Source organism: Odontesthes bonariensis, chromosome 7 (genome assembly GCF_027942865.1).
Source record: "Odontesthes bonariensis isolate fOdoBon6 chromosome 7, fOdoBon6.hap1, whole genome shotgun sequence".
Lineage (NCBI taxonomy): Eukaryota > Metazoa > Chordata > Actinopteri > Atheriniformes > Atherinopsidae > Odontesthes > Odontesthes bonariensis.
The window spans coordinates 31,305,580-31,317,989 of NC_134512.1; the positions used below are offsets into that span (position 1 = coordinate 31,305,580).

General features: G+C 39.3%; 1 protein-coding gene across 1 annotated transcript; it reads right to left on the reverse strand.

Moving 5' to 3' along the window:
• Window positions 1–287: 287 nt before the first annotated feature.
• On the reverse strand, window positions 288–9,342 carry LOC142384787 (high choriolytic enzyme 1-like). The gene is made up of 7 exons (XM_075471094.1): window positions 9,231–9,342; window positions 4,510–4,555; window positions 2,605–2,757; window positions 2,223–2,340; window positions 1,123–1,301; window positions 746–827; window positions 288–414 (listed from the first exon to the last, which is right to left on the reverse strand). Exons 1-7 carry the CDS (start codon window positions 9,303–9,305, stop codon window positions 288–290), a joined length of 780 nt encoding a protein of 259 aa, XP_075327209.1. The 5' UTR covers window positions 9,306–9,342.
• Between the last annotated feature and the right edge of the window lie 3,068 nt (window positions 9,343–12,410).

Genomic DNA, 12,410 nt, shown 5'->3' on the forward strand with positions numbered 1-12,410 from the left:
GAAAGTTGTTCAATGTTTCATTTAAACATTGCATCTCCATAACCACTTTTTTATTGTTGTAACCATGGTAACTTATATCCTCTACGCTAAAAAAAAAAAAAAAAAAACTTTTTTCAAGGCAAACTGATCTTAAACCAAGAAAAGTAGCTTTTATATTTAAACTCATCTAAAGCTTTACAGCATTGTTATTTCATCGTGGAAATTATTCTTTTTAGATCTGAGAGTTTGTCGACAGTATATTGTAAAGAGGAAGCTTGTGTGAGTTGTGTGTTGTATTTCCTTACGCTTTAACATTTGTACAGTCTGTTCAGTCTGGTGATGTCGTTATTGCTCATTTGAGTGGCTGTGCCAAAGGCAACATTTGGATTGGGAATGGGCACCATGGTGGGTTTATTGTTAGCGGAGAAAGCATACCTGGATTTGTTTGAGAAGAAAAAAAAAGTAGAAGCAATTTATTCATTACTTAAAAGGAGCGCTGTTCACATAAAATAAAACAGAAAACTACAATTAAGAATAAAATTTCCCCCTGTTAGATGTGTGAATGATTATTATACAGCCGTTACTCGTGACATTATCAAGATGTATACTCTGGCATAATCTGACAATAATCACATTTTGTATGAATGAAAACAAATGTTTTGGAATTAAAGATTTTTACATTTTTTAGAAAAACTTATATCGTCATTCAAAGTTATCTGAATGATAGCATGTTAGATGAAAGTGACAGTAAGTAGCTTAATCAAACCTATGGTACTGCATGACTGAGTTGTAGTCGTAGGGGGTGTTCATGTTCAGGGTGTTGATCTTATCAAAGGCGTATGCCAAACCTGAGAGGGGAAAAGTGAGATCAAGAAGAATGAGTTTAATGCTGGATATTGGCTGCTCTGTTAGTCAGTAAGATTAGTGCACTGAGGTGAATTTGGTAGATATGGAAAACCTTTTTCGAAACTTTATTTCAAAATGACCACAGTTTGGATAACTTTCAATCATGGATGAAAATATCTGCATTGGTCAATCTACCAAGTCTTATGCTTGTTAAATCAAATACAAGTTATTTTGAATAGGATTGAGTCAGATTTAGATCAGTGTAACAGTATGTTGTTAAATTGCTCAGTCTCTAACCTGACTGAATGTTCTCCCAGAGGATTTGAATGTGTTGGTCCCTGTCGGAGCGGCACTGCTCATGGTTGAAGCCGAGGGCATGAAGCAGCTCATGCTGAACGGTGCTGTGGTATATGCAACCCTGGCGGTCCAGTGACAGTGTCTGGGCATTGCCACGGCGACCAACATAGGAGTAGCAGCTTTGTAAATACAAATAAATGAAATGTAATATTGATCAAAGCAAGTAGGAATTCACATTATTCCTTTTTTTTTTTTTTTTTTTTTAATGGGACTTTTCTTTTCTTTTCCAGTGCTTGTAGCATTGATTACTATCACAGACCTTACATAAAAGATGTCGGCCTGTACTTTAATGTGTTACCCCAAGCTCCATTAAAAAAAATGACCATATTTATCTATTCAATTTCAAGGCACTTAATCACAACAGATCACTTTAATATCATTAAAATCCAAAGCTGCAAAGAAGCGTTGCTGCTAATCAACCTAGCTAGGCAAGTTAGCTTTTTGCAGGATTAATTATTCTGGACTGATTTGAAATTTAACAGTTTCTAATTACTTGGGTAGAAATACTGCACTTCTTATGGGGTTTGAACATCAAAACTGAGTTTCCAAATTTCTGGACGGATGTGTGGCAAAATTTGCTTTAGCCTTGACTAAAACCAGCTTTAGTGCATGAACTGTAATTTCTTTTTACCATGCAGTTTTAGCCCCCAGATATGATTGTTTGTCTTCTTCTTTTTTGTTATCATGAATATTATTGATATTGGCTACTTTTACATATGGATAGTTATGAGAAGGGAAAACTATGGAAAAAACAATGTTTCTCTCACAACTAGAACCATCACAATGTGACCAGAAGTTTTATATTTGCAACTAAGAATCACTGAAAAGCACAATGATTGAGATTACTGTAAGCTTTTAAAGATTTCTGATGTCTCTAAATGATGGGGAAATTATCAAATAAAATAAAGCTAGAACAATTACATTTTGCTGTAACTGGTATTATTTGATACAAAGTGCAATAGATAAACCATAAAATATAAAGTCTTGCAACCTATTGCAACATGCACATTCACAGGTTTTGTTATAAAACAAATCATTACCCATTGTGAGACTGGATGCTCAGATAATTTCTATGGGAGGTGCGTTGGATAAAGCGGATACAAGAAACTTCTTTGAATGACTCCAGGCCACGCTGAATGATGGAGAGCTCGCGAGAAGCTTTGGAGACACACAAATGAAGGAGAATAAATACAATTACACACAGGGATATGTCTGCAGAATATATTCTCCGTAATGAATCTTTGGCATTTTCCACTTCCTGCTTAAGTATGGGTGTGTATGGTTGCTTGTCTCTTTGTTTAGAATATGTTATTGACAGCTGATTATATATATATAATATATATAATAGACTCTACTGATTTAAAATGATTGTAATCCACATCATTGAATAAAAAAGTCACAAATAATTCTTCAGTTCCTTACAGTAATGATTGGCGATTACATAGGGCACGTAGACCTTTCCATCAGTAGATTTGGGCCACATGCAGCTTTGAGATGTGCATTGATCAGCATTTCTCTCATTTTCATTGTCAAAAGCAATGTCATCCACAACATAGGGTTCCTCCTCCGTATGCACTGTTAAAGAACAAAGGTTCAGTCATTTCACTGTCATTTCACAGTATACACTATAAGTTCCTCTAAGGCATAGCATAATAGTGCATTGTAATGGAAATGGAAATTAGTAGTTGACAAAAACAGTTTTATCTGTTTGTTATTGTTATAACTATGTTTTAAAAAAAGTAGGGAAGTTTTCTGAAATGCAATGAAAACTCAAATTTGTGCATCATTTGAACCCTCATTAATTAGGCAATCCTCAGAGAGAGGAGCCATAAACAAGGATACACCAAAGAATACTTTGCTGCAGTTTTTTAGCACCATGACAGGGGCACGGCATGAAAATCAAATATTTACTTTGTCACAGATTTAATGCTCATCTGACAGAAATAATTTAAGTGGTGGGTTACAACTGAGCGGTGATCAGTTTTGTCACACACCATATTTAGTTGGCACGGAGTAAGGACCTCTGCTTTTGTTACAGGCCTGTAATTTTGCCTCCTCTCTCCTTTTGTCTGTCCTCAACTCCTTTGCTCATACTACTGGTGGGAAGGAAGAAGAAAAAAGCTAAAAGAGGAGGCAAGTGGAGGTATCGAGTATGTGTACTTTGGGAAATAGGACTAGGGAAGTGTCTTCCTTCTCTTTCATCATTGCTATCCCCTCAACGCCTATTGTTGCATATATGCTACAAACCGTTTGACTCAATCAACCAGCTGAGATAGCATCTTTATTCCCCCAATGCCGGTTAGTCCATATTCACTACGACCCCAAAGTGACAGACTTATTTCCTGTTGCAGATTTATATAAATAAATATGTAAAAAAAAAAAAAAAAGAGTGAATAAAAAAACATTGTTTTTTCACTGTTAAATTACTGTGTTGTTGTTATCTTATTATTGACCATTATGCCTGGTGTTGCAAATAAGCAGCATACCAAATTGACTCCAAATTGACCAGGATGCCTGTTGTCGCAAATTTGCAACATACCAAAATTTCTATTTATTTTTTGTGCAAAAGTGAAATGAATAATCTCAGCATTATTTACCATCTGCCTAAAGGCTAAAACACACACAAAACATTTTTTTTTATATACAGCTATATAAATTCAGGCGTTAAGGGGTTAAAAAATATAAACAAATTCAAAAATCTCAACTAACTCAGCTAACTCAACTAACTCCTTTCAATAAAGAGGAACAACTCCAGTCTTAGCCCTCACAGGTGACTGAGCTCCTCTGGCTTTTGATAGGGGTTGAACATCATTCCTTCATTTCAGAATTTGATTGCAAAGATGTTCCAATGAGATAAACGGACTTTGGCACTGGCTCCTCCCTGGACTTGAGACTCGCCTCTCCAAAATGTGCCCACGTAGATGCAGGCAAATAAAGACTATGATAATGTTAAAAGAATATGTGACCTCCGTCCGGTTGTTAGGGCAACTGAATGTGAAGTGTTAAAATAGTATGTTGTTCATGTTGCATTATACAAAAAGTCAACAAGAAAAAAAGGAAGATGAAATTGGTCTAATGAAAAAGGACGAGCACTATAATCAGTATCAGTATCAATTTGTCTTGGGAAAGCAGGTTGTAGTTTAGAAAAGGTTCACTGTTGACTCAAACAGAACAAATTTTAAGATGCTGTCTGGTTAACTAGGTATCAACTAGGAACTAGGTAGCTCAAAAAAGATGAATTCACCATTAAATCAGAACTGCCAAACTCTTTCTCTATGGAAGCAGAAGTATCCAAACATTAAAACCGGTACATGCAGAGTGTCTTACCAACATCCTTGTTGGCCCTCCACAGGAGCTCAGAGACGGATAGTTCCTATTTCAGGGACAACAACACTCATTAATGAAAACTCACTGAAAAGAGAAACCTATTTGATTTCATTGTTTCACACACAAGCATATTTGTTTTGTTTTTTTATTTTGGCTGTGATCTCACAATACCCTTTAAGATTTAATAATTGAGCAATTTTGAAACTTTATTTTCCACTCAGCCTCCAGTGTTTCCTCCCACATAATTCTGAGAGTTTTTTTTCCTGAGCTAAGTGCGATAGCATTTCACCTGTTCCTTCTTATTTCTTCACCCCTTATACGGACTGGTGTTTAGACAATCTTTTAGTGCATTACAGATAGGGTGGTACATGGTGAAATTTATTGTTTTGTTTTGCTTTTATTGCTTTATGTCTTTTTGCATTTGAACTCTATACAGCACTTATTGCTACATTCAGTTTTTTTTTTTGTTAGTGAGTTAAACTCCAAGAAAACAAACACTATACCACAAAAAGAGGCAAATTAATTGGTGCCGATTGAAGAATGAAATCAATTCCACAACACGTACAGTAACTTCATCTTCTTTTTCACAGTAGCACAATTTATTTGTTTTATGTCATTTCATGATGTCATGTTTTGAGGTTGTCAATTAAGCAGAACGAAAATGTTTTGTTTTTTGGGTTTTTTTGCACAGTATTTTTATTAGGTCTTTTTCAAGTCGTGTAGGATATACAAGAGAAAAAAAGATAATAGAAAAAATAAATAAATAATAGTAACAAAAAATAAATATGCCAATATAAAAAATAAAGAAATAAATTTAAAGAAAAATAATAAATGATAATAAAAAAAAATGAAAAATAAAATGTACACTTCAAGCAATGACAAACATTTTGTATTCTTAGTACTCTATGTACGTGGACAAATTCTCAAAGAAAAGGTGAGTAGCCTATTATGGGTCTTATTAATGATCATTGTGCTTAGCTGGGTGATCTAAAAAAGGCTGCCAAGTCTGGTAAAACTTCTTGGGGTTGTTTATCATGCTGTATCTAATTCTTTCCATGTGCAACACAGAGGTAAGGTCTGTCAGACACGTCTTGAACAGGGGTACGATTTCTGATTTCCAGCGCATCAAAATCAGTCTCTTTGCCATTATTGTTCCATACATAATGATATTCTGGACAAAGTGGGTATGAGTAGATAAAGACCGAGAATAACCAAACAGTGCCACCTCTGGCTCAAGCTTGAACACACAATTAAACACACAATGCCTTCAGAGCTGGGGACGAATCTGGCCTGAGAACAGCAAGAGCCAACCTGTCCAGTGGCATCAGGAAACCAAAAAAGATTACACACAAAAAATAACCTCCCACTTCAGGGACAGCAGAGACGCACAGAGCCTATGGCAGGGCATTCAGGTCATCACGGACTACAAGCCTGCGCCACAGAGCTGCGATAGCAACACAGAGCTGCTCAACAACCTGAACAGCTTCTTCGCATGCTTTGAAGCACAGAACAACACTTGCCCACAGAAGACACCACCCCCTCCTCACGATCAGACCCTGCGCCTGTCTGCTGCCAGCGTAAAGAGGACACTCACCTCTATCAACACCCGCAAGGCCACAGGTCCAGACACCGGTCGTGTGCTGAAGGACTGTGCAGAGGAGCTGAAGGATGTCTTCACAGACATTTTTAACATTTCTCTGAGGCAAGCTGTTGTTCCATCGTGCTTCAAGGCCGCCACCATCATCCCTGTGCCGAAGAAATCTGCTCCATCCTGTTTCAATGACTACTGTCCTGTGGCACTGACTCCCATCATCATGAAGTGCTTCGAACGGCTAGTCATGTCACATCACATCCATCTCTCATCACCAAGGGCGACGAGACTCAATACAGGAAGGAGGTCGACCTTCTGACCACGTGGTGCAGAAACAACAATCTCCTACTGAATGTCAGCAAGACCAAGGAGATTATGTCAACTTCCAGAGAGGCCACACCCATCACCTGCCACTGACCATCGATGGTGCTGCTGTGGAGAGAGTGAGCAGCACCAGATTCCTGGGGGTGCACATCAGTGAGGACCTCTCCTGGAACACCAACACTGCAGCACTGGCGAAGACACCCCAACGGCGCCTCTACTTCCTGCGCAAACTGAAGCGAGCGAGTGCACCACCACCCATCATGTGCACATTCTACAGAGGCACCATCGAAAGCATCCTCTCCAGCTGCATCACTGTGTGGGGCGGGAGCTGCACTGACTACAACAGGAAAGCCCTGCAGCGCATAGTGAACACAGCAGGAAAGATCATTGGTGCCCCACTCCCCTCCCTACAAGACATTTACAACACCCGCCTCACCCGCAAAGCCAACACAATTGTGAGCGATGCCAGCCACCCCGCACACAACCTGCTCAGCCTCCTGCCCTCTGGGAGAAGGTTCGGGAGCCTCCGCTCCCGCACCACCAGGCTCGCCAACAGCTTTTTCCACCAGGCTGTTAGACTGCTGAACTCTCTACCCCCAGCACCCCAGCAGAGCCCTTAGATTTGCTGCCCAATAATAATGCTGGAAGCACGGTAGCCCAAATCTGTTGTAAATGAATTTTAGATATTCTGTGAGCTTTAAAACCCCAGATAAAAGGCATGATGATTGAATCTAGGAGTTTGAAAATGATTTTGCTAAGAAAATGGGAAGATTTTGAAAGAGGTACAGAAATCTCGACAGTGAAACCATTTTTATTGCATTTATACGACCTACCATGGAAAGCGAGAGTGTGCGCCACCTGCCAATATCTCCTTTCAATTTCTCCACCTTATCAAGAAAAATTTGTTTGAAGATTAATTTTGGATTTTTTGGCAGGATTTCTAGATACTTCAATTTATTTGTAACTTTGAAAGGGAGGCTTTGCAAAAATTCTGCATCAAGACTATCACCCAGAGACATAAACTAACACTTTTGCCAATTAATAGTGTATCTGGAGACTTCAAAAATGTTTAGTTTTTTTTTGTGTTTATGTTTTTAGCTTACAGTACTGCCTCTTATTATTCCATAAAACAGAACCAGTCATGTGAATGCCTTTCTGCCAATCACATAATGTTCTCTGCTCAACAGACAGCTTTTAAACAAAAGATATTTTGAAAAGCTTGGCAATTCCAGCAACATGTAGTAATGGTCAGGACCTTTTTCCAGGCAACTATCAATGTAGGCAGACAAAAATAACTGAACGCAACTGGATTGACACTGTTAGCTTCAGCATTCAGTCTTGGAGGCAAATATCATGGAGAAGTCAACACACGAGGCAAAATTACTTTGTGTGATGTCCATGTTTAATTGAATGCCAACTTTATTCACCAGAAAATCTGCCCAACACCATCAAACCGGAATGACTACCACTGACTTTTTATATTGAAATGCATTATTGGAACATACCATTACCACAGGGTTCCCAAAACAGCCAATTACAAAGAAATACCAAAAACATTTACATTAAAACCTTTACCTAGACTGTACATATTTTTACACGTATTTTACAAACCAAACAATGAAATAATCACAGTAATTAACCCAACCAATAATTAAGTTAAACTATATAAATTTGCCCCATATCCAACTCCCTTTTTACTCAGTTCCAACTTTAACTTCCCTCCCCGGGAAACAATAAAAGGCTCACAAATTCCCAGGGGAACTGTTTTGTCTGTGCACCATTCCTGGGAGACAGAAAAAGTCAAAGGTAAGTGACCTTAAGAGGCAAGAAACCTTTCCTCTGATTCTAATTACAATTGATTCTTGTCTAAGGAAACCAGGGCACTGTTTCTGTGCTGCAATTTTAATATATCACGACTGATTCATGTCTACATTTTCTTCACAGATAAACATGACAGGCAAGACTCCTGGCTTCTGCTACCAGACACACACACACACACACACCCCATCCATAAATCAACAAACCAATTACCCTAAACCCCATCTGTGTGGTTATTTACCATCCATGTAAAATAGATAGGAAATGTCTTTACCAATCAACCATTGTCTGTTTTTATTATCTGTTTTTATTTAGTTTACTGATGTTTATTATTATTATTACTATTATTATTATTTACCATACTCTTCATACTGTAGATTTGTATATAGCTGATGTTTATTCACTATTCTATTCTATTTGCTTGTTTTTACTTTAATTGTTTACATATCTTTTATACTGTACGCTGCTGCAACACAATAATTTCCCAAATTGGGATGAATAAAGTATTTATCTATCTATCTATCTATCTTGTCAAAGCAGTCATCATTGAAAATCAATCAACACTGAGGTAACAACAACTCGTTGTGACAATCCGTGTAAACATATCCATATATAGTGTTTTTGTGCGTTTCATTATTCATCATTATGCTTGCTCTGCTGCGTTGAATTGCAGTGGATGTTCAGGTTTTGATGACAGGTAACATACATAAACAAACTGTCCTTTTATGTGTAAAAACACATAAAATAACCCAGATTTTTTTTGTGCATTATTGCACTTATTCCCATCATTTGTGAAGCATACAAGCGGATGGATTTGGATTTATGTTGATTTACACAAAGTGGACAAAATAAACAATAAAACTGAAGGAGAAGACAAAACAAATGTTTTACAATTAAAGTAAAACTTTACCACTCATTTTTATCGTTTTCCTTCATACTGACTTTTGTTATTTAAACTGTCTTACAGAGATTACACAAATTTGCTCACCTTCTCTTCAGCCCAGCAGCTGATGGAGACCACCAGCAGCACCAAAACACAGCGTGCGACCTTAAAGAGCACCATATCACCACCTTGTACAAGTACACTGCTAACAACTGGGTGCTCCTGAAACTCCTGTTTATATAACACAGTATATCTGCTCACTTGGCGATAAGAAGTACATTGCCTTGAAAACATGCTGCCTCTTCCCACCTTAACTAAACAAAATGTCTCCCGTAGCAGAAATAGTCCAGTAATATTTGTGAGAGCGTTGGCCTTGATGACACCTGGTTGATGTTTCTTGGTTTGTATGTTTTTTTCTTATTCAGTTTGCACATTTTCTCCAGCTTTCATGCTCTTGCATTTGATTTGCAGAGATATTTTCTCTGCCAGATACCTAAAACAAATAACAGGTTAAATATCTTGAGAAAATGTGTCATCTGTATGACTTCCACGGTTGGATGCAATAAGTCAATATGTCAAATTTTGACAAAAAAAAAAAAAACAATGGGAAAAGAGGACAGAATTTAAGTGGGAGATTATACAAATTCCTATTAAGTGATGACTCCAAGTCTGAATGTTTGAGGTGGTAACTGAAGGAAAAATAAGAAAAAAGATGACCGTGTCACAGGCCGTCAATGAAACAGTGCATTTAAAATATTCAAGTGGTCAAAGCTTTGTGCGAACATTACCAGGTCGTGCAGGGATAAAAATTCACAAAAAACATGTTCTTTGTAGGACTTTGCAGTTGATTTCTACTGTGTAATTCAAAAGCTATGCTAAAAGGTTATTATTTTACTCATCAAAATCTGACCTTGAAATAAGCCTTGCAGCTGATGAGACACTACGCCTGCATCCTCCAGTAAATGGCCATCACTGTCGGATAAAAACGGAACCAAAACAGAGACCAAAAAGGAACTTGGAGCCCCTACACCTTAGCCAAGTTATATCAGCGTCGACACTGGTCCTTTTCCTTGATTCTTTCTTTCCTTCCTTTCATCCATCTCATCAGAATGTTTCATTAGAGTGTGGCATGTTTTGTGTGTTTAGCTTAGGGGCCAGGACTCGTTAGCCAGAAACGACAGGGCCAATTTTGATACAAGCCATGTTTTCCTCACATGAACCACCTTGTTTTTAAATACCATCTACTTTTTGATACCAAACCCACAACAAGTACTTTGTAATGTGTAAAACAGTTATGAATCAACATGCAAATGTGGACTTTTCTGTTCATTATATGCAATGCAAAAGTGAATGTGAGCATTTAAAAAAATGCTGTGATACTGTGTGAGTAACACAGACTTCGAGCTACAAAAAAAGATATGTTTGGAAACATGGAAAACATGTTTTTTTTTCACAGTTTACCATGAGTCTGGAGTGTTCAAATAAGATTAATATCCACATCAGGAACCAGGGTCTTTTAGAGGGTCGAGGGGCTAAAAAGAGTTCCAGGGGGAGACATTTCTGCTCTAAACAGAATCCTGGTATGGAGGTAGTACTTTCAAGATTACCCTGAACTTTTGAGGTAGGACTTGCAGGACTGGACCTCTCAGAGTATTCCCAGCACTTTACTTCCTCCCTTCTGTCTTCCAAAATAGCTCGTAAAATCTATTAATTTTAAGTTGACAGAGCTCTTAAATATGTGAGTAAACAGAGCTCAGATTGTGTCAAGAAAGCAGTCAAATTAGAAAAATACAACAACTATTTCTGATTGTTTCACAGCAGTTATGCTCTATTGCACGAATAAAGATACCTTGAAAACCTGCAGAAACGTGTAACAGATGGATTATAAGTGACTGGAGCTTGTCGAGCACTCATGTTTCTACTGTGGTGTGGAATATAGCTGAGAAACAGCGGGATACAGCACTCACTGCATACTGCAGGGGTTGACTGAGCTCCAGAATGAGACTCCTTTCATTGTGACAAGATGGCAGTGAAATTATGGATAACTAAGATGTCATTTAGAGCAATAAGTGGTCTCATACCAATGCTATGCTGACGATACCCAACTCTGTTATTCCCACCTGACGACCGCACGGTCTCAGCACGAATCTCAGACTGTCTCTCTAGCCCCTTTCACACTGCGACCCGCTACCTTAGCGGGTCCAAATTGCACCTTCGACCCGCGTCGAGCAATGTGAACGCTTGGCGTGTCAGGGTGACCCGTGTCGCCTGAAGCCGAGTTCAGGGGGCGTTGCCTAGTGGCAGAGCATCACACGAAACACATAAAATGCTGGGCGTGTACAATGACGTAGGCACAAGCCATGCGTCGGAGGTAGGGTGAAATACAGAGTGGCTTCCTCCCCAGATGGCGTGGCACATGTCAAAATATGGCCAGTCCAATCGCCCTCTGCCACTCCTGCCGTTGTGGTCAAACCGTGCTCTCCAGTCTTTCTCGCCAGCCCTTCCAGCAGAGGTCCATCTTTCACCGTCCCCAACATGTGGCGGTAAATAACGTCCTCTGCTCGGAGGCTGAGGAGCTCACAGACCTCCTTGTCTCACCAGTTGACCATATTAAAAAATGTCTCCAACTTGATGTAGGCTAAAACAGAGTAAAACTTGTCCTCACCTGTCGCTGTTGTTCTGAATCAGCTGTCCATTCTGTCTTTTAAACTCCTCACGTCACGCCCACGTCCGACCCGCGTCAATTGCGTTCACATCAAACTCGGCAAAAAGACTAGGGTCCGACGCGGGTCGAAAGGCGAGTCGAGTTGACGCGGCAGCCCGGGTCGTCAGTGTGAAAGGAACAGCGGACACGCTAAATTCGCGAATTAAACGCGGGTTATTCCTGTGTGAAAGGGGCTTCTGACATATCGAAATGGATGAAAGCCCATCATCTCCAACTGAACCTCTCTAAAACTGAACTGCTTGTCTTCCCAGCCAAACCAATCATACACCACAGCATCTGCATCCAAACTGAATCCCCATCTCTTGCTCCATCAAAGGTAGCTAGAAACTTGGGTGTCATGATTGATGACCAACTAACCTTTAAAGATCATGCCGCTTTGCATTGCTAAACATGAGAAAGATCAGGCCATACCTAACCCAACACGCCCCCCTGCTCCTGGTGCAGTGACTGCACTGCAGTCATCTCCCAGCCTGTGCTGTGAAACCTCTGCAGATGGTCCAGAACGCGGTGGTGGATCTGGTCTTCGATCCACCGACCAGCTTTTCAGAGAGCATCTCCTA

Bases quoted from the DNA above. Each gene is read 5' to 3' on its own strand.
- LOC142384787 (XM_075471094.1), bottom strand. From the start codon at position 9,305: ATGGTGCTCTTTAAGGTCGCACGCTGTGTTTTGGTGCTGCTGGTGGTC. The intron at 4,556-9,230 runs GTGAGCAAATTT...TCCCTGAAATAG, and splicing joins GCTGCTGGGCTGAAGAGAAG to GAACTATCCGTCTCTGAGCT. The intron at 2,758-4,509 runs GTAAGACACTCT...GTTCTTTAACAG, and splicing joins GAGGGCCAACAAGGATGTTG to TGCATACGGAGGAGGAACCC.